At 43.3% G+C, this 21,043-nt stretch overlaps 1 protein-coding gene across 2 annotated transcripts in view; it reads left to right on the forward strand.

Annotated features, from left to right (window-relative positions):
* atp1a3b (ATPase Na+/K+ transporting subunit alpha 3b) overlaps positions 1-19,696 on the forward strand; it is a 31,863-nt gene extending 12,167 nt beyond the window's left edge. Inside the window, exons 3-22 of one of the 2 annotated variants that reach the window (XM_067448868.1) lie at positions 9,104-9,220; positions 9,307-9,366; positions 10,630-10,833; positions 10,942-11,055; positions 11,136-11,270; positions 11,364-11,481; positions 11,566-11,834; positions 12,896-13,094; positions 13,199-13,443; positions 14,132-14,324; positions 14,837-15,149; positions 15,400-15,550; positions 15,667-15,835; positions 15,923-16,077; positions 16,214-16,337; positions 17,099-17,244; positions 17,350-17,480; positions 17,560-17,661; positions 18,081-18,172; positions 18,327-19,696. In XM_067448868.1, coding sequence (XP_067304969.1) covers positions 9,104-9,220; positions 9,307-9,366; positions 10,630-10,833; positions 10,942-11,055; positions 11,136-11,270; positions 11,364-11,481; positions 11,566-11,834; positions 12,896-13,094; positions 13,199-13,443; positions 14,132-14,324; positions 14,837-15,149; positions 15,400-15,550; positions 15,667-15,835; positions 15,923-16,077; positions 16,214-16,337; positions 17,099-17,244; positions 17,350-17,480; positions 17,560-17,661; positions 18,081-18,172; positions 18,327-18,355 — 3,066 coding nt within the window. In that variant the 3' untranslated portion in view covers positions 18,356-19,696. Of the gene's footprint in view, positions 1-9,103; positions 9,221-9,306; positions 9,367-10,629; positions 10,834-10,941; positions 11,056-11,135; positions 11,271-11,363; positions 11,835-12,895; positions 13,095-13,198; positions 13,444-14,131; positions 14,325-14,836; positions 15,150-15,399; positions 15,551-15,666; positions 15,836-15,922; positions 16,078-16,213; positions 16,338-17,098; positions 17,245-17,349; positions 17,481-17,559; positions 17,662-18,080; positions 18,173-18,326 lie in introns of both variants that reach the window. The other variant, XM_067448867.1, reaches the window with a different exon arrangement.
* The last annotated feature ends 1,347 nt before the right edge of the window (positions 19,697-21,043 follow it).

Below are 21,043 nucleotides of genomic sequence, written 5' to 3' on the forward strand. Positions count from 1 at the left end.
AAAATGTCCCCTCAAGGTCAGAAATTATCAGTATTACTATCCTTTTTGGGGCATTTGGTCCCCATAATTTATGGAATTCCAGGTACACACACACATACACACACACATACACACGTCAAAAGACGCATAGCATAAAAGTGTAACATATTACATTGTATACACAATTTTTTTTATTCTGGTTTCCTCTGTCTCTCATTCTGGTTTTTCCAACTCTCGTTTCTCTCATCGTTCCTTTTATTCTTTGCGTGTGTATTCAGCTGTTTTCAATTTTGTAGAAATGAAAGATGACCTGTTTGTATGTTTGCATTGTTTAGTTATGTGTGTGTGTGTGTGTATCTTCAGCGTTCACACTTTAAGCCACTTTTACAATGCCAAACTCAAAAAATAAAAACCTAGTATGTGCTATAGTGACAAGATGTTTCATCTGTAAGATCAGTGTGCCGATAGGAGCGATCCTCACTTTCTATTTACTTAATTATTAAGTGGTGTCACCTTCCACACATGCACTCGCTTTTGTCACAGGATCTGTGGCGCTGTTGTGTGTGCTGTGCTGGCTGGTTAGAAGTGTGTGTGTCCGGTTGGGTTTGGGCAGGTGGCGTCCTGCTGAGAGTCATCAGACATTAAATGCAGCCGCTGACGGCGACAAGCTCTCACGCTGAGGGAGCAGCAGGTCAATATCTAATTACCCCACAGGAAGTGGCAAATATTCCTCTATCTCTCCCGTTTTCTCTCTGGTAACCTCTATCTCTTCGGATATCTCTCTTAGTCCATCAGCTTTCTGCCAGTCCCCACCCCCGCATGCTCCTCTCTCTTTCCATCTGTCCCCTGTTCTTTTTCTCCTCTTTATCCATCCATCTTGTTCTCTCACATTCTCATTCTTTTTTAATCAGTATCACCTGGCTGCATGCGTGACTCTGCCCCTTTTGATCTAAGTCATGTCAGCTGACCATAACCATGCAGATATAAGACTCCTCTTGTACAAGACTCAATAGTAAGGATTTGTTCTGATTGTCCTGAATTTTTGGTATTTCATTGCCAATATTTTGGCAAAACAAAAATTAAATAATAATAAAAAATTAATATAAAAAAACAACAACAAAAAAACGCTGGATTAATGTAATATAAAATATAGTTCAAATTGTTTTATTTTATTTATTTATTTGTAACAAAATGTTACTATATGTTTTATCTATTATATAAAATAAAAGGTAAAAACATTAATATTTATATATTAGCTATATATTTATGAATATTAAATATATTAAATAGATATGAATACTTAAATGTATTCATATATTTTTATTAAAAATATTTTTTACAGAACAAAGTATACAATAAAACCATTAGTACACATTTTGTCTTTACAAAAAATACAAATTTAATTCCTAATAATAGTTTTTAGATTTAACAAAATCTGTAGTATGATTAAAACGAAACAATATACCTGTGCAAATAAAGTGTGCAATTTACCTGTGTGTGTGTGTGTGTGTGTGTGTGTGTGTGTGTGTGTGTGTGTGTGTGTGTGTGTGTGTGTGTGTGTGTGTGTGTGTGTGTGTGTGTGTGTGTGTGTGTGTGTGTGTGTGTGTGTATACAGGTCCTTCTCAAAAAATTAGCCATAATGTAATGATACAAATTAAACTCCACCTGAAATATTTCAGGTCTTTTATTGTTTTAATACTGATGATTTTAGTATACAGCTCATGAAAACCCAAATTTCCTGTCTCAAAAAATTAGCATATAATGAAACGTTTCTCTAAACAAGCTTTTAACCTAATCATCTGAATCAACTAATTAACTCTAAACACCTGCAAAAGATTCCTGAGGCTTTTAAAAACTCTCAGCCTGGTTCATTACCCAAAACCGCAATCATGGGTAAGACTGCCAACCTGACTGCTGTCCAGAAGGCCATCATTGACACCCTCAAGCAAGAGGGTAAGACAGAGAAAGAAATTTCTGAACGAATAAGCTGTTCCCAGAGTGCTGTATCAAGGCACCTCAGTGGGAAGTCTGTGGAAAGGAAAAAGTGTGGCAAAAAATGCTGCACAACGAGAAGAGGTGACCGGACCCTGGGGAAGATTTAGGAGAAGGACCGATTCCAGACCTTGGGGGACCTGAAGAAGTGGACTGAGTCTGGAGTAGAAACATCAAGAGCCACCGTGCACAGGCGTGTGCAGCAAATGGGCTACAGGTGCCGCATTCCCCAGGTCAAGCCACGTGGGCTACAGAGAAGCAGTACTGGACTGTTGCTCAGTGGTCCAAAGTACTTTTTTCGGATGAAAGCAAATTTTGCATATCATTCGGAAATCAAGGTGCCAGAGTCTGGAGGAAGACTGGGGAGAAGGAAATGCCAAAATGCCTGAAGTCCAGTGTCAAGTACCCACAGTCAGTGATGGTCTGGGGTGCCATGTCAGCTGCTGGTGTTGGTCCACTGTGTTTTATCAAGGGCAGAGTCAATGCAGCTAGCTATCAGGAGATTTTGGAGCAGTTCATGCTTCCATCTGCTGAAAAGCTTTATGGAGATGAAGATTTCGTTTTTCAGCACGACATGGCACCTGCTCACAGTGCCAAAACCACTGGTAAATGGTTTACTGACCATGGTATTACTGTGCTCAATTGGCTTGCCAACTCTCCTAACCTGAACCGAGAAAACTGAGAACTGAACTGAGAAAGTTTGGAGACGCAAGACCCACCACTCTGGATGAGCTTAAGGCCGATATCGAAGCATCCTGGGCCTCCATAACACCTCAGCAGTGCCACAGGCTGATTGCCTCCATGCCACACTGCATTGAAGCAGTCATTTCTGCAAAAGGATTCAGAAATGATCCTTTTTTAATATATTAAAATTGTCTTTTATTGGTCGGATGAAATATGCACATTTTTTGAGATTTTGGGTTTTCATGAGCTGTATGCCAAAATCATCAGTATTAAAACAATAAAAGACCTGAAATATTTCAGTTGGTGTGCAATGAATCCAAAATATAAGAAAGTTTAATTTTTATCATTACATTATGGAAAATAATGAACTTTATCACAATATTTAAATTTTTTGAGAAGGACCTGTATGTATGTATGTATGTATATGTATGTATATATATATATATATATATATTGTCACGGGGTGAAGAATCACTCGACAGGAGGTACGTGCAATCAAAGCCCCAGAGGGTGGTTTTATTGAGGAATGTGGTGTGCCTGATGAAAAGGTGCGGCTCTGTGTTCTGGTGGCCCGTGCTCCCGGTGCGCTCGTCGTGCTCTTCGTTGCGGGGCGAAGTGAAAGTGGGTGCCCAGACGTGCTTCAAAGTGGCTGGGCTGTCGGTCACTCGCTGCTTTCTGTGAAGAGATGAGACAGAGATTAGAACAGCGTTGAATTTGCTTCAAGCGCCCCGTCTCAGTGCAACGTGTGCTCCTTAAGAGCATGCGGGCTGATGGGGAGCAGCTGTGACCGATCAGCCGGTGACGAGGATGTGCAGGTGTTTTCCGTTGATTGCCAGGGCGATGCTGATTCCTCTGGGAGTGCTCGTCACATTCCCCTCCCCTAAGCGTTGTTCTGGTCCTGTGAAGACATGTAGAGAGTAGGGGTGAAATTCGGGGAGGGTGGGGAATGACCCCTGACAGACCTGCGTAAGCTGTCCAGATCCGGGAGAGGCCATCGGCGTTCGCGTTGGCGGCCCCGGCTCGATTGCGAACTTCAAAGTGGAAGTCCTGGAGTGCTAGGAACCAGCGAGTCATCCTGGCGTTGGTGTCCTTTGCCCTGGCCATCCACTGTAGGGGCGCGTGGTCGGTTACCAGGGTGAACTTGCGGCCTAGTAGGTAGTACCGGAGCTCCAGGACTGCCCACCTGATGGCCAGGGCTTCTTTCTCTACGGCGGCGTACTTCCTCTTGGCCGGGGACAGCTTCCTGCTGATGTAAATGATCGGATGCTCCTCACCTTCTTGAATTTGGGAGAGGACCGCTCCTAGTCCTGAGTCGGAGGCATCCGTCTGCAACAGGAAGGGGCAGCTAAAATCCGGGGCACGGAGAACCGGCGAATACATGAGTGCTGCTTTAACCTGGGAGAAGGCCTCTTCCGCCGACGGGGTCCAGCATACTTTCTCCGGCTGCCCCTTCCTGGTCAGGTCTGTAAGGGGGGCGGCTAAAGAGGAGAAGTTGGGGATAAAACATTGGTAATAACCCGCCAACCCCAAGAAGGCTCGTACCTGGGTCTTGGTCCGGGGTTTTGGGGCAGCTTGGATGGCCTCAACTTTCTTTTCTTGCTGCCGGATCAGTCCTCGTCCGACCTGGAAACCTAGGTACTTGGCCTCAGAGAGGGCTAGGTGGCATTTTCGGGAGTTGGCGGTAAGTCCAGCCCGCCGGAGCTCCGAGAGCACCCTCCGCAGACGATCCAAAGGTTCGTCCCACGCCTCGGAGTGGACCACGACGTCATCCAGATAGGCCGCCGCGTAGGCCTGATGGGGCCGCAGGAGGATGTCCATCATCCGCTGGAACGTTGCGGGGGCCCCGTGCAGGCCGAAGGGAAGGGTCCAGTACTGCCAATGGCCCCTGGGGGTGGAGAAGGCGGTCTTCGGCTTGGCGGCCTCGGAGAGCGGTACCTGCCAATAGCCCTTGGTGAGGTCCAGAGTACTGATGTACCGGGCCCTTCCCAGGTGGTCCAGCAGTTCGTCCACTCGAGGCATGGGGTACCCATCGAATTCGGAGACTTCGTTCAGGCGGCGGAAGTCGTTACAAAAGCGGAGGGTGCCATCCGGCTTTGGGACCATCATGATGGGGCTGGACCAAGGACTCCAGGATGGTTCTATTACCCCCAACTTTAGCATTTGTTGGACCTCTTCCTCAATAGCCTGCCAACGAGCCTCTGGGACTCGGTAGGGCCGTTGCCGAACAACGACCCCGGGGGCCGTCCGGATGTGGTGTTGAAGCACGTTGGTCTGCCCGGGCTGAGAGGAGAACACATCCTGGAACTGACTGACCAGGTGCTGCAGCTCCGTCTTCTGGGCAGCCGACAGGTGGGGGATGACATCCACAACCACGGGCTCGGTGAGGCTTAGGGCAGCTACCTGGTCCCGGGTCCCCACCCATTTCTTCAGGAGGTTTATGTGGTAGAGTTGCTCTGTCTGCCGTCGTCCCGGCTGTCTCAGGTGGTATGTGACTGGCCCGATCCTCTCCACCACGGAGTAGGTTCCTTGCCAGGAGGCCAGAAATTTGCAGGCAGAGCTGGGGACCAGGACCATGACGCGGTCTCCCGGTTGAAACTCCCGTGGTTGTGCTGCCCAGTCGTAGAGAAGTTGCTGCACCTGTTGGGCCCTGGTGAGGTGTTCCTGGACTAACGGCATCACTCGATCGATCCGTTCCCTCATTTGCTGGACGTGTTCAACGATGGTCCGATGAGGCGCCGGCTGCTGCTCCCACGCTTCCCGGGCCACGTCCAAGAGGCCCCGAGGTTGACGGCCAAACAGGAGCTCGAAGGGGGTGAAGCCAGTTGAGGCCTGTGGCACTTCGCGGATCCCGAAAAGCACGTAGCCGGGACATGAAGGGGGTTCCCTGGTCAGTCAGGATCTCCGAAGGGAGGCCGACTCGGCTGGCCAGCAGAAACAGCTCCTGGGCGATGGACTTCGCGGTGGCCTTCCGCAGGGGTCTGCTTCTGGGTACCGGGTGGCATAGTCGACGATGACCAGGATGTGCTCGTGTCCTCGGGCAGACTTCGGCAACGGCCCCACGATGTCCATTCCAATCCGCTCGAAGGGCACCTCGATAATAGGCAGCGGGATGAGTGGGCTGGGGGGAGGAGTCCTGGGCGACGTGGCCCGACAGGTCGGGCAGGCTTGGCAGAACCGCTTTACTTCGGCGTCCAGACCCGGCCAATGGAACCGATCGCGGATACGTTGAGCGGTATTGGCTGCCGCGAGGTGGCCTGCCATGGGGTGGGAATGGGCCAGTTCCAGGATGGTCTCGGTCTTGGCCCGAGGCACAACTAGAAACTTTTTTTCCTCCCCCCTTCGCTGGGCGACACAATACAGCAGGCCATTCTCGACAACAAAATGTGGGAGAGGGTGGGGCCGGGGGAGGACGTCTTCTCCATCTACGACTCGCACCTGGCCCCAACAGTGCTTGAGTCGGTCGTCCTCCCGCTGTTCCTTGGCGAAGGAGCCCCCTCCAGCAGCCTGTTGGTACACATCATAAAACAGATTAGATGATTGGGAGGGGGCCTCACCTTCTCTCCCACTGTCGGAGACGAGCAGGGCCGGTCGGCGGCGGGGTCCAGACGGCCGCCTTGGTCGTCGACGGTTCCCCTTGGGGCTGGCAGGCTGCGTAGAGGCGGACAGTAGCTTCTCGAAGCCGGGCCAATCCCTTCCAAGCAGCACGGCCACCGGAAGGTCCTTCACCAGGCCTACTTCCACCGGCCAGGTGCCCTGGGGGGACGAAATGACCATCTCACGGGCCGGTACTTGGCGAGTGTCTCCGTGCACACAGGTGATCGGTAGGAAGTTTTTCGGGCCGATTCGACAGGCGCACAGACTGCATGAGGACCCCACTGCATGAGGGTGACCGCGCTGCCTGAGTCCAACAGCGCCCGGAGCCGTCTTCCATCAACCTTCACCTCTGCTTCGGGGGCTCCCGCCGGCACTCGTTGATGGAGGATGCAGCCTGCCAGCCAGGCTCGCGGAGGCGATGGTGGATCTGCGCTTGGCATGGGCTCATCTCGTGGGGGGGGAACCGTCGGCCTGCTGATTGGTCGCGAGGTGCCTTCGAGCGGGCGCTGCTCTTGGACCACCCTCCGGGGGAATGGCGTCGGGCGGTCCCCTGCCCCACTGGGATGGACAGCATCCGCCAGCTCGATCGCCTCCACTAGTTCCCGGATGTCACGTGGGTCCCTCATACCGACGGCCTGTCGTTGGACGCGAGGCAGGGCGCGCAGGAGGCGATCGACCACCACCCGTTCTGCTACCTGCGCTGCGGTGGGATCTCCTTCTAACAGCCAGTGCTGAGCGAGGCGGCTGAGTTCGGCGGCCTGGGCACGGGCTGGCACCCGGGGCTTGTATTACCACTCATGGAACTGTTGGGCGGCGCACACCGGGGAGAGGCCCAGCCTTGCCAGGATCTCCCGTTTAACTGCGACATAACTGTCGGCGCTCGTCAGGGGAAGCGAAAAGTAAGTCCTCTGTGCTTCACCTGTGAGGAGGGGTGCCAGCGCGCGTGCCGACTCGTCCTCGGGCCATCCCTCTCGGTGGGCGGTGTTTTCGAAGACCTGCAGGAAGGCTTCCACATCGTCCTCAGCTGTCATCTTGGGTAACAGGCGGATGGCCTGCGCCCGAGGCTCTGGTAGCAGAACGCGCTGGGCTGCGGCAGCCTGGATGGCGGCGAGGTCATCCTCCGTCCGACCCAGGCGAGTGGCGAGATGTTCAGCTATTTGCTGCTGGCGGATGCTTACTTCAGCGAGGCGTTGTAAGACGTCCTCCATCGCGGGGACGCGCGCGCCGCCTTTGGTGGTGCTGGTGACACAAACAGAGAAAGGGGAAAATTATTATTATTATTCTTTTTTATTTATTTTTATTTTATTATTATTATTATTTTATTTTTTTTATTTTTTTTGGCGTTGGGGCGGTGATCTTGTCGGTGATTCCTCACGGTCATGCCCGCATTCTCCACCACTGTCACGGGGTGAAGAATCACTCGACAAGAGGTACGTGCAATCAAAGCCCCAGAGGGTGGTTTTATTGAGGAATGTGGTGTGCCTGGTGAAAAGGTGTGGCTCTGTGTTCTAGTGGCCCGTGCTCCCTGTGCGCTCGTCGTGCTCTTCGTTGCGGGGCGAAGTGAAAGTGGGTGCCCAGACGTGCTTCAAAGTGGCTGGGCTGTCGGTCACTCGCTGCTTTCTGTGAAGAGATGAGACAGAGATTAGAACAGCGTTGCATTCGCTTCAAGCGCCCCGTCTCAGTGCAACGTGTGCTCCTTAAGAGCATGCGAGCTGATGGGGAGCAGCTGTGACCGATCAGCCGGTGACGAGGATGTGCAGGTGTTCTCCGTTGATTGCCAGGGCGACGCTGATTCCTCTGGGAGTGCTCGTCACAATATATATATATATATATATATATATATATATATATATATATAATCGATGTATAGTTTTGATAATACTCTCATAATTAATGAAATGGCCTGGTTCTTTCCATACATTGACCAGCAGAGGGCTCTATTCATCCAGAACATTACATGAGAGTTCCTGTTGCAGGGTCTTGCCTCAGTAATTTCCTGGAAGGGAATTCACACTTCACATATTGACAGTGCTACAAAAATAGTAATTTATTCCCTGGAGAAAGGCATGTCAGTTTTTCTGGAAGCTCAGTATTGATCAGCCTGTGTGGAGAGATGATACACGGTTTCCTGCTTTAGTGATGACTAAAATAGCACCACCTGAGAGTCTCACGGGAGCCATCTTGGCTCTGCTCTCTGTGCTGCAGTCTTCTGGTGTCATTGGATTACACATGCAACCAATAGAAAAAGAGGATTTACAGAAGGAATTGAATAATGATGGTACACTGAAAGGTCAAAATCAGAGACAAGACTAATTATCTTGAGGTTATATCTTTTTAATTGGAAAAAATAATCTGCCTGTTAGAGGAAAACAAAGCTCTTACTTCATTAGGATAAAGAACAAAGTATAAAAGTTTGATTTAAAATTTAATTGTTTTAAAACTTGTGAACTCACTGAACTGTTTACGCGTGCAAGTTTACTACATATTTTAGACTTTTATGTCACTGTGATCTGAAACAGATACATATTCAACCTAATCAGAGTCTTTTTGGTGAAATAGTGATGTCTCTGTGTTTATGTGAACAACATAAAAGAGGGAAGATCTGTATTCTTTCAGCAAATTATATTAGCTTTATTTTATCTCTTTGAGTTGACCACAGATTGTTTAGTTACCACTCATGATCCACCATCTACCAGAAATAGTGTTCAAACCGCAGTCAATATCAGTTCAGAGTAAATGATCTTACATTGGTGGTTTTGTCATTATTACTGAACCACATCAGACAGAGAAAAAACAACATTTTTAAATTTGATTAACTGATTATTCTCTCTCTCCTCTATCATTTTTGTTTTAGTATGGACGGTCGGATAGCTACCGCGTGGCCACCACGCAAGATAAAGATGATAAACTTTCGCCAAAGAAGAAAAAGGCAGCAAAAGATCTTGATGAGCTGAAGAAAGAAGTTCCCCTGGTAAGAATCTCACTGGACTAGTAGCGCATTTATAGTCGTTTTGCCTTTTTACTTTGTTAAATGTTGCTTTTTAACTTCCATTTCAGACAGAACACAAGATGTCTGTTGAGGAAGTATGCCGGAAATTTCAGACAGACATTGTTCAGGTAAACTCACACATTATTTAGTGTTTGCTAAACCCAGATTTCCACATTTGCTAAATTATAATAGTGCAGGAAATACTCCCATAAGTTTAAGTTTATGAACACATCATTTGTCTGGGATTGAATGTTGTGATACACTTCTCTTTATTGACCACTAGGGTGCATCATACTCTGGATAATACATGGGTTCTCAAACTTTTTGCGTTCCATGTAGAATACCTCCGGTACTCCTGCTGTTAGTCAGGTCAAGTCACGTTTATTTCGATAGCACTTTATACTATACAGATTGTTTTGCAGAAAGCAGCTCTTAAAAGAAAATAGTGTCATTGTTCAGCTGAGGTCATTTCATTGTTGTTTCGCTTCTGTTCAATAACTGGGTAAAGATCATCAATGTAATGATGACAGAGCTGCTTGTTTTCAAACTTTTTAATGAATAGAAACTAGAAGTGTCAGTAGATGGCACTTCATGATTCAGGACGTTTAATCAACTCTGTTTTCAATGTCAATTTACACATTTTTCATCTTCATATTTAGAATTGTAAGTTATAAATGTTTATATAAAATAATACATTTTAATACATTTATTTATTAAATATTCAACTATTTCCTTTAAATAATTATACAAGCAAATATAATAGCACCTAAAATGTATTTTATTTTATGAACACATCTTCACTGGTCTTGGGAATGCCCTTGTGCTGCACATCTCATGTGCCATATGTTAACCATATTATAGTTATTTAATATAAATTTTTAGGGCTGTGAAGCAATCGGAATTAATCGCATCCAAAATAAATGTTTGTGTCTACATAATATATGTGTGTGTACTGTGTATAATTATTATGCATATACACACATACATGTACAGCACATATTTAAGAAATATTTGCATGTGTGTGTATATGTAAATATTTTATGTACCAATATAAAAAAAATATTAAATATATACATGCATATATGTGTATTTATACTGTATACATCATAATTATACACAGTACACACACATATAATATGTAAACACAACATTTTATTTTGGATGCACTTAATTGTTTATCTTTTTAATAAATAAACAAATAAAAATGTATTTTAAATAATTTTCAAGTCATCTTGTGGTCTTCTATAACAGACCCTTAGTAGTACACAGTACACATGATATGTTCAATCTGTGAGTACTTCAAATAAAACTGAATGTGTATTAATAATAATGTTTGCTAATGTTTGATTAATTTTGACAATGGTCTCTCTGTCCTTCTCTCTCTGCAAAAGGGTTTAACTAATGCAAAGGCCAGAGACTATCTGGTGAGAGATGGGCCAAATGCTCTGACCCCACCACCCACAACACCTGAGTGGATTAAATTCTGTCGTCAGCTGTTCGGAGGTTTCTCCATCTTGCTGTGGACCGGAGCCATTCTCTGCTTCCTGGCCTATGCCATTCAGGCTGCCACCGAAGATGAGCCGGCTGGAGATAATGTGCGTATATGCATCACACGATAATATCCTGCAAAATTTGCCCTTTCAGTGAATCTGCATTAAATATGAATATGATAACTGAATACGTTTTCTCTGGTCTCCTCTCAGTTGTACCTGGGAATCGTGCTGTCTGCCGTGGTCATCATCACTGGCTGCTTCTCCTACTTCCAGGAGGCAAAGAGCTCCAAGATTATGGAGTCATTTAAAAACATGGTGCCACAGGTACTTGCATCATTCCATGCAAAACTTTTAAGACAGAAACGCAAAGAAATGAATAGAAATGACACTCTTTCTGTCCACAGCAAGCGTTAGTGATCCGTGAAGGAGAGAAGATGCAGATCAATGCTGAGGAAGTGGTAGCAGGTGACCTGGTGGAGGTCAAAGGTGGAGACCGAATCCCAGCTGACCTCAGAATCGTCTCTTCTCATGGCTGCAAGGTACTTGGTTTATAAACCTCAGTCATTTGTCAAGAATTTGTGAAACCTGTGGTTCTACCTAGTTAACAATTGTGTCTTTGACATCATACGTAGGTGGATAACTCCTCCCTCACTGGCGAATCAGAACCTCAGACAAGATCACCTGACTGCACTCATGACAACCCTCTGGAAACCCGCAACATCGCTTTCTTCTCCACTAACTGTGTGGAAGGTGCAGGATTTGCTTCAGTGCTGAATACGTCTATCTACATAAAAGTTAAGTTCAGAAGTCTGACTTTTTCTATTTCGTTGTTAGGTACTGCTCGTGGTATTGTGGTCTGCACTGGTGACCGCACCGTGATGGGCCGCATTGCCACGCTGACCTCAGGACTGGAGACGGGGAAAACCCCCATCGCCAAGGAGATTGAGCACTTTATTCACATCATCACAGGCGTGGCTGTCTTCCTTGGACTGTCATTCTTCGTTCTGTCAATCATTTTGGGATACTCCTGGCTGGAAGCTGTCATTTTCCTCATCGGAATCATCGTCGCTAATGTGCCTGAGGGTCTGCTGGCTACTGTCACTGTGAGCACATGCAGACATCTAAGCATTTGAATACTGTTCAGAAGGGTTGGGAGCCAAGAATCAAAAACATACAATGCAACCAGTGTAGTCTGAATCCTGAAGTGAATGACTTCTTTATGAACCAGTTCTTTTTAATGCACCAAAAAATTCAGCACAGTCAGATTCCCGAGCAAATGACTCAGGTTTCATTGTATTGCATCAAAACAAACAATGGATTTATAATAGTACTGTCAAAAGACACTTTTTAATCGCGATTAATCACTCCCTTTTGTGCGATTAATCACATACTTGTCGCCATGAAATAAGCAGACATTTATCTTGTTTAACAAGTTTATTTTGTCATCATTTCCAATCAGCTGCTGATGCTATGCATCAGATTTAAGGGTGTTTCTTGTATGTATACAAGATATACTAAGTGATATATTTTCTGCAAGCTTTTTTTCAAGGTAAATTTAAATGTCTTTTCAAAAAAGGACATTTGGAGACTCCAAAAGGTCATCTATTAACCAAATGATATAAGGAGTCCATATAATTCATAAATTTATGCTCAACAAAGCACACACAAAATAAAACATTACAGAAGAAAACATTTCAGAATTCAGTGTAGAGTGTGTGTACAATGCAAAAGTTTGTTTAGAGCTTGTTTACGTTTTACACGTCAAGTTACGATACTTAACAGGACCACATGGAGATGCCAAAAAAACGCCTTGACCTGACTGCATATGCCTACTACAGTACACGGACCCATTCAGAAATACTAAACACAGCAATATATAGACATGACCGATAAAAATTAGGCATGACAGCCCTAATTTATAAGTTATTTGGTTGCATTTATACTGTATTTAAAAAGGCTATGAAAAAGCATGTGCAAATATTGAAATTATTAATTCCTAATCATTTGGCATTAAAATGAATTTGTTTTTCTTCCAAACATTCCTTTCTCAAAACTGCTAAAACAATGGTTGCTGGAACTATAAAGGAACCAAACAACATAAATTGATTTAACAAATTCCTTAAGGCAATTGAATTAATGTCTCTGTATTGTCTCTTAATCTCAGGTGTGTCTCACTCTGACGGCTAAACGTATGGCTAAGAAGAACTGCCTGGTTAAGAATCTTGAAGCTGTAGAGACACTTGGGTCCACCTCAACTATCTGCTCGGACAAGACTGGAACATTGACCCAGAATCGAATGACTGTTGCACACATGTGGTTTGACAACCAGATCCATGAAGCCGATACCACTGAAGATCAATCTGGTTTGTTCCTTTCTTCTTATGCAGAGACTAATGATAGTTTTGTCTTTTTCCACTTTACGACTCCAATTTTTCCATCCTGAGTCTAAGTTGGTCTCTCTCTGCAGGTGCATCATTCGATAAGAGCTCTGTGACATGGGTGTCTCTGGCCCGTGTGGCGGCGCTGTGTAATAGGGCTCAGTTTAAGGCAGGACAAGATACTTTGCCCATTCTAAAGAGAGACGTAGCGGGTGATGCTTCTGAATCCGCCTTGCTTAAGTGTATTGAGCTGTCCTGTGGCTCAGTCAGGACGATGAGAGATAAGAACAAGAAAGTAGCCGAAATCCCATTCAACTCTACCAACAAATATCAGGTTTGTCATAAGTATTTGATTTGAACAGCAAATATCAACTTGAGTTATGATCATTGGAAGAGCTGAGGTTCAACAACCAACGAAAAGCATTTCAAAGCTCCATAAAATATGACATGCAAACATCTCTAGTCTATTAAACTTGTGTACTGCAATGCATTCTTATGAAAATATTTTAAATATCGTTGGTTCCTATAAATCGTCTGAAGCAGCTCTTCAGCATGTCAAAAACAAATCATTTTAATTGTGAGCTGTGTCATGAAACCCTAAAACTGAAAGTGCCAGATATGAAAACAGTGACTAGCATTACCACCAGCAATTCAATCAATCAATCAATCAACTTTATTTATATGGCGCTTTTACAATGACGATTACTTCAAAGCAACTTCACAGTATCAAACAGGACAATATTGCAACAAAATTGTGTCTGTTCTGACAAATTTTCGTTCTGGAGAAAACAGTGATGTTATCAGCTTATTTTAATTTATCATAGAGCGACAATGTTGGCAGATCAGTATTATAGTTTATAGAATTAAATAAGACCTAATTAATTTATTTTATTTTTATATTTAGTTGAATAATTTGGATCATAATTTTAGTGTCCCCAACTGAGCAACAAGCCAAAGGCGACAGTGGCAAAGAACCAAAACTCCACCAATTCCCTCTTATCCATCTTTACATATTTCCCCAGCTCTCCATCCATGAGACGGAAGACCCCAACGATAACCGCTACCTGTTGGTGATGAAGGGGGCGCCAGAGCGCATCCTAGATCGTTGTTCCACCATAATGCTGCAGGGTAAAGAGCAGCCCATGGATGAAGAGATGAAAGAGGCCTTCCAAAATGCCTACCTGGAGCTTGGAGGACTTGGGGAGAGAGTGCTGGGTGCGTAATATATGGTATCATTACACAGCACTCTGGAATACTCAGTTCTGATTGGTCAATCACAGCATTGTAGGTCAAAATTGTAGGTTCACTTTCTAGACTTTGATAGCACTCTGTGGTTTCTTTCTTCATTCTAATATAAAAGAATATATATTTATAATATAAAACGTTATATTAAAGTATGTGCTATGGAAGTCGGTTTCCGCCACTAAATAAAACATTTTAGAGTAATTGTGACTTTTTATCTCAGAATTCTGGCTTTTTCCCTCACAATTGCTAGTTATAAAGTCAGAATTCTGAGATAAAAAGTTGCAATTACTGTTTTAATTTTTTTCATTTAGTGGCAAAAACGGGCTTCTATAATGTGCACTACTGATCAAAAATGTGAAAAATATATATTTTCCAGGTATAAATAAAATATATTCTAACAGAAATCAATATTACTGTTTTATTGTATTGTGTATTATAGTATAAAATATTTAAAAAAGTGTAAACTTGCCTCCTTTCCACAGGATTCTGCCATGTCTTAATGCCTGAGGACCAGTACCCAAAAGGCTTTGCCTTTGATGCAGATGATGTGAATTTCCAGACAGACAACCTTTGCTTTGTGGGACTGATGTCAATGATCGACCCGCCTCGTGCTGCCGTGCCCGACGCTGTGGGAAAGTGCCGTTCTGCTGGAATCAAGGTCATCATGGTAACAGGAGATCACCCCATTACTGCCAAGGCCATCGCCAAGGGTGTGGGCATCATCTCAGAGGGTAACGAGACTGTGGAAGACATCGCTGCCCGTCTCAACATCCCCGTCAGTCAGGTCAATCCCAGGTAAACCAGCACTGTAAATGCACACAGCATGTCAACATGCATTGAGGGTGTGGTCACATTAGTGGAATGTTGCAAGCAAAAAAAGCTTCCATTATCATATCTGTCCCCCTCGTGCAACATTCCAGATAGAGTGGATTATTATTGAAATGAAAAAATTAGCAGAACAACATGACTGCACCTTTAATCAGTTTTTATATAATAAATATAGTAGTGTATTAATAATTTGTTTTTTTGTGTTTGTGTTTTTTAGAGATGCCAAAGCATGTGTGATTCATGGAACAGATCTGAAGGACTATTCTCAGGAGCAAATAGATGAAGTTCTGCGGAACCACACTGAGATTGTGTTTGCCAGGACATCTCCTCAGCAAAAACTCATCATTGTAGAGGGTTGCCAGCGTCAGGTAAATGCATATCCTGGCATTCAATATGGTTAATGATCTTTTGTCATGTCAGTAATGTCCTGATTTAACCCTTCTTTCTTACCCTTTTCTCATCTGTATCTTTTTCTGTCACTCAGGGGGCCATTGTGGCTGTAACAGGCGATGGTGTGAATGACTCTCCAGCCCTGAAAAAGGCTGATATCGGTGTCGCTATGGGCATTTCAGGGTCTGATGTGTCTAAACAGGCTGCTGACATGATTTTGTTGGATGACAACTTTGCTTCAATTGTCACTGGAGTAGAAGAAGGTGCGTAAATCTCAAGAATTGGAGCACATGGGTGGACAGGACTGATGTTGTCAAACAAGATTTGTAAATCCATTTCTCCCCTTGCAGGCCGACTCATCTTTGACAATTTGAAGAAGTCCATTGCGTACACCCTGACCAGCAATATCCCCGAGATCACACCCTTCCTGTTCTTCATTATCGTCAATATCCCTCTGCCTTTGGGCACCATCACCATCCTCTGTATTGACCTGGGAACTGACATGGTAAGCACTTTAATTGTAAAAAAAATGAATAACCTGTACTCAACATTCAGCCTTCGTACACACAACCATATATACACACATATGAATAAAATGTTTACCCAATACACAGAAATCTACTGTCTCCCTACCTCCATAGGTACCTGCTATTTCTCTAGCTTATGAGGCTGCTGAGAGTGACATCATGAAGAGGCAGCCCAGGAACCCTCAGAGAGACAAGCTTGTGAATGAGCGTCTCATCAGCATTGCTTACGGACAAATTGGTTAGTCTTGTGCTGTAGCTTTTACTTCAGAATTTACTTTATTTAAAGACCAACAGAACTACAGTTAAGATGTCTAAGCTACTAGGGTCCTATGGTCAAGGAAAACCTGGAATTAAAAATTTTGAGTTCCAGGCCTGGAAATGGCATGGTAATAAACAAAAATGTGGGAAGTGGAGGGAGGCGTAAAATAAAATTGTATAGTCAATATAGTTTTTGTATGCTATAATCGCACCGTAATCTCACCGAAATCAGTTTGGATTTGGTGCGATTTTTAAATGTTTTTCCACCAAGGCTGCATTTATCAAAAATACAGTTACAGTACATTTCTTCGTATTATTATTATTATAATCAGTGTTGAAAGCTTGTTCAAAAGTGTTGTTTTGCTGCTTAATATTTTTGTGAAAACTGATGCATTTTTTCTTTGCTGAATTAGAATTTTTAAAATAACTTTCAAATGTCTTTACTGTAACTTTTGATTAATTGAACCAGTTTTTGATTAATACATGTGTTTATTGCTTTTTTTTAATCGACCCCAAACTTTTAAACACTATTGTACATGTTAGTTAGTTAGTTAGTTAGTTAGTTAGTTAGTTAGTTAGTTAGTTAGTTAGTTAGTTAGTTAGTTAGTTAGTTAGTTAGTTGATATATTGTTTTAACAAATTAAAAATGTGTTATTATTACTTTATATTATTTTGTCAAAAGAGAAACAAATATTTTGTAGGTATCTGTGCAAAAAAGTAAGCATATGTGTATGTGTGTAGGTATGATCCAGGCTTTGGGTGGTTTCTTTGCCTACTTTGTGATTTTGGCTGAGAATGGCTTCCTGCCCTCACTGCTGGTGGGTATCAGGCTCAAATGGGATGACCGCTCACTGAATGACCTGGAGGACAGTTACGGACAGCAGTGGGTGGGTATCTTGTGTTTTAATATGTTGTGACGTCATAAGTGTTTAGCGTCATGCAAGTCTCAGAGGTCCCTGCTTGTTGTAAGACGTTGTGTTCGTGATCCACAGACATACGAGCAGAGGAAGATTGTCGAGTTCACATGTCACACAGCGTTCTTTGTCAGTATTGTGGTTGTACAATGGGCCGATGTCATCATCTGCAAGACCAGACGCAACTCAGTATTCCAGCAGGGCATGAAGTGAGTTCAGGAAGCGTGTGTGCAGGAAGTGTTTGTATTCATGAGAACATTGGATGTAACTGTGCTTGTCCTTTTACAGGAATAAGATTTTGATCTTTGGGCTGTTTGAAGAAACAGCTCTCGCTGCATTCCTCTCATACTGCCCGGGCATGGATGTGGCCCTCAGGATGTACCCGCTCAAGTGAGTTTACCACACACACATGCACAAATTCATACATGAAAATACATTTCACACATCCAATTCCACCTCTGGTTCCCTCAAAGACCAGTGTGCTTTCCTCCCACGAAGAAAGTTTCTTTTTTTTTGTATTGTTTTTTTGTTTTTTGTTTTTGTTTCTGTGCCTTTAAATATTTAAATCATACCAAAATAATCGAATCAAACTAAAACTGATTTAATGATATATTTCAGGAAAGAATTAGGTTAATAATGAATACATGTGAAGTACGTGTTCATATATCACACATACACTTTATATTTATGCTGCATACTTTATACAATGTTAACATTTCAGATTCTGCTATATGAACAATATGTATATGGTACTTATGAGCAGTCTGCCATTTAAAATGTCTTTCCTCATTTGTCTCTCTCCTCCTTAGGCCGAGCTGGTGGTTCTGTGCTTTCCCATACAGTTTCTTAATCTTTGTGTATGATGAGGTGCGAAAGCTGCTCCTGCGCCGGAACCCCGGTGGTATGTGTTCCTCTGCACTGCCTCAAAGACACACACTCAGAATTACACACTTCATATGAGTCCCGCAATTGGATCATTAAGGGTCTTTGTTTGAATTAAGAGCTATGAATGAACACTCAAAGTGATTCCTGCTCTTTTTCTGTCTTTTTTGCAGGATGGGTGGAAAGGGAGACATACTATTGATCAACAAATGTTCTTTACTCACATTCCCACATCTTCCATTTTGTTCTACTACTTCTCCTCCCGACCAAGACGCACAACCACCCTTTCCCGCCCTCCTTTCAAAGAGACGGCAGCTTCAAGCCAATAGCACGTCTCTCCCCCCCCCCCCCCCCAAAAGAGGAAACCACAAAGCACCTTCCAGACTCTCGACCCCCCATCTCCTATAATACTCTTTGCATGTATTTTCACACGGCTGTGTACATAAAGTCTAATATATATCTAAAAGTGGCAGCTGCATAATCATTATGTAGATTCGAAAGGAGCTTTTGACGCTAAAAAGGGAGTATGTACGCTCGCCTATTTAAAAAGGCCGTCCCTCCACCGATCCTTTACATCCATGCCTTTTCCCTCGACCTGTCCTCCAGTCACACACGGATACACAGATCACACAAAACCTTGTTAGGTCCCAATGCACACACTAGACTCCGTTTAACATAGTAACTTTGACTAATACTTTTGCTTCTTAGGACATTTCATGTTCTTTACTCTCTAAAGGAGGTGGTTTGGTGGCTTTGAATTTGTATTTCAATTTTTAATTTTCTACTTTAGTTTGATTGACATTGACATCCTCTCTCGCTCTCATCGGTGTTCACTCTCTGTCTTTGTTTGTGTGCTTGTTTGTCTGCTACAATAACCCCAGATGTTTCAAAACACTGTCAATCTCCGTGTTTTAGGGAAAATGTAAACAATACCACATCTGATTAAACAAATGAAGCAAAATCTTGGAAGATAGAAACACAGAAACACAGTACAAAAAATATTCTCTTGTATGTTTTAACTCATATGAGTGAAACATAGAGGAAGCAAGTCAGATTCCTATCATGTTTTGCACAGAAAACTAGTATGATGTTGAACAGCGTCTCTGGGATAAAATCCAACTGCCGTCAGGGACCTAAACACACCAGGTTTTATTGTTTCCCAGTTAAATTAGCTGTTTTGTTGAAGGTGTCATATCAACTTTAACCATTTGTTCTCCGAATATCTCACTTGAGAAACCAATTTTATCTCAACTTCAAACTTTGGACCTACCAATTGAGCCTGGTGTGTGTGGGTTCCGCCGCTGGTTTATCAGGAGATGCCATCGGAATGAAGCAGTATTGGGTCATGTGGTCTGTATGTGCGTGAGTGTCTGCGTGTGTGTGTTTGATGAGGGACAACGAGTGTGCTGCTGCAGTCGGCCATTGGCTGTTCATATGACAGACGTGTGGATGTTCAGACTAAAGACAGAAGGACAAAAACAACTGGTAGAAACATGCATATGAAAGGTCAAATCCAATAAAACATCTAGTACATTTAATACTACCAAGTGATGCCTGTCTCTTTATTTTCCACATTTCTTACAGCTTCAAAGATCTAACAAAACAATCCTTTGCAAGTTGTGTGTGGGGTGGGGGGACTTCAAGAATTGTAATATGAGATGTGACAGTTCTATCTATCTATCTATCTATCTATCTATCTATCTATCTATCTATCTATCTATCTATCTATCTATCTATCTATCTATCTATCTATCTATCTATCTATCTGTCTGTCTGTCTGTCTGTCTATCTGTCTGTCTGTCTGTCTGTCTGTCTGTCTGTCTGTCTATCTATCTATCTATCTGCCTGTCTGTCTATCTGTTTATCTATCTAGCCATCTGTCTGCCTCTGTCTATCTAGCCATCTATCTATCTAGCCGTCTGTCTATCTGTTTATCTATCTAGCCGTCTGTCTATCTGTCTCTGTCTGTCTATCTGTTTATCTATCTAGCCGTCTGTCTATCTAGCTAGCCGTCTGTCTATCTGTTTATCTATCTAGCCGTCTGTCTATCTGTTTATCTATCTAGCCGTCTGTCTATCTATCTAGCCGTCTGTCTATCTGTTTATCTATCTAGCCATCTGTCTTTTTGTCTCTGTCTGTCTATCTGTTTATCTATCTAGCCGTCTGTCTATCTGTCTCTGTCTGTCTATCTGTTTATCTATCTAGCTGTCTGTCTATCTGTCTCTGTCTGTCTATCTGTTTATCTATCTAGCCGTCTGTCTATCTGTCTCTGTCTGTCTATCTGTTTATCTATCTAGCCGTCTGTCTATCTGTCTTTGTCTGTCTATCTGTTTATCTATCTAGCCGTCTGTCTATCTGTCTCTGTCTGTCTATCTGTTTATCTATCTAGCCGTCTGTCTATCTGTCTCTGTCTGTCTATCTGTTTATCTATCTAGCCGTCTGTCTATCTGTTTCATGACCAAGGTCATTTTAATAGCTCACTAAACACTTAGGAGCAACCATTAATCAACAATGTGTCTTTTCTTAGGTTTATCACAATTAATACTAAATAAAATATTTAAAAAAATAAAATGATGTAGCGCATTCCTGTTTATTTTATTTTTTGATATTCTATTTTCCTATAATATTCATCCGGTTGTCTTTTATGGCAGAACTTATGGGCTAAACCTTCTGCGTAGGGTGTATTGATAAAATTACTTTTTTTTTTTTTACATATACATTATTTCGGTAACTTGAAAACCAATCATGAACATAAAATTAACAAATACACCAACATTAGCCACGATTTTATCTATTTATCTCAATGATGGCAATTGGCAAACAAAACCATCTTCTTCGGCCACAGCAGAGAGCGACTGAAATCTGCTGCCTGCAGCATTCATCATACATT

Source organism: Pseudorasbora parva, chromosome 7 (assembly GCF_024679245.1).
Source record: "Pseudorasbora parva isolate DD20220531a chromosome 7, ASM2467924v1, whole genome shotgun sequence".
NCBI classification, from domain to species: Eukaryota; Metazoa; Chordata; class Actinopteri; order Cypriniformes; family Gobionidae; genus Pseudorasbora; species Pseudorasbora parva.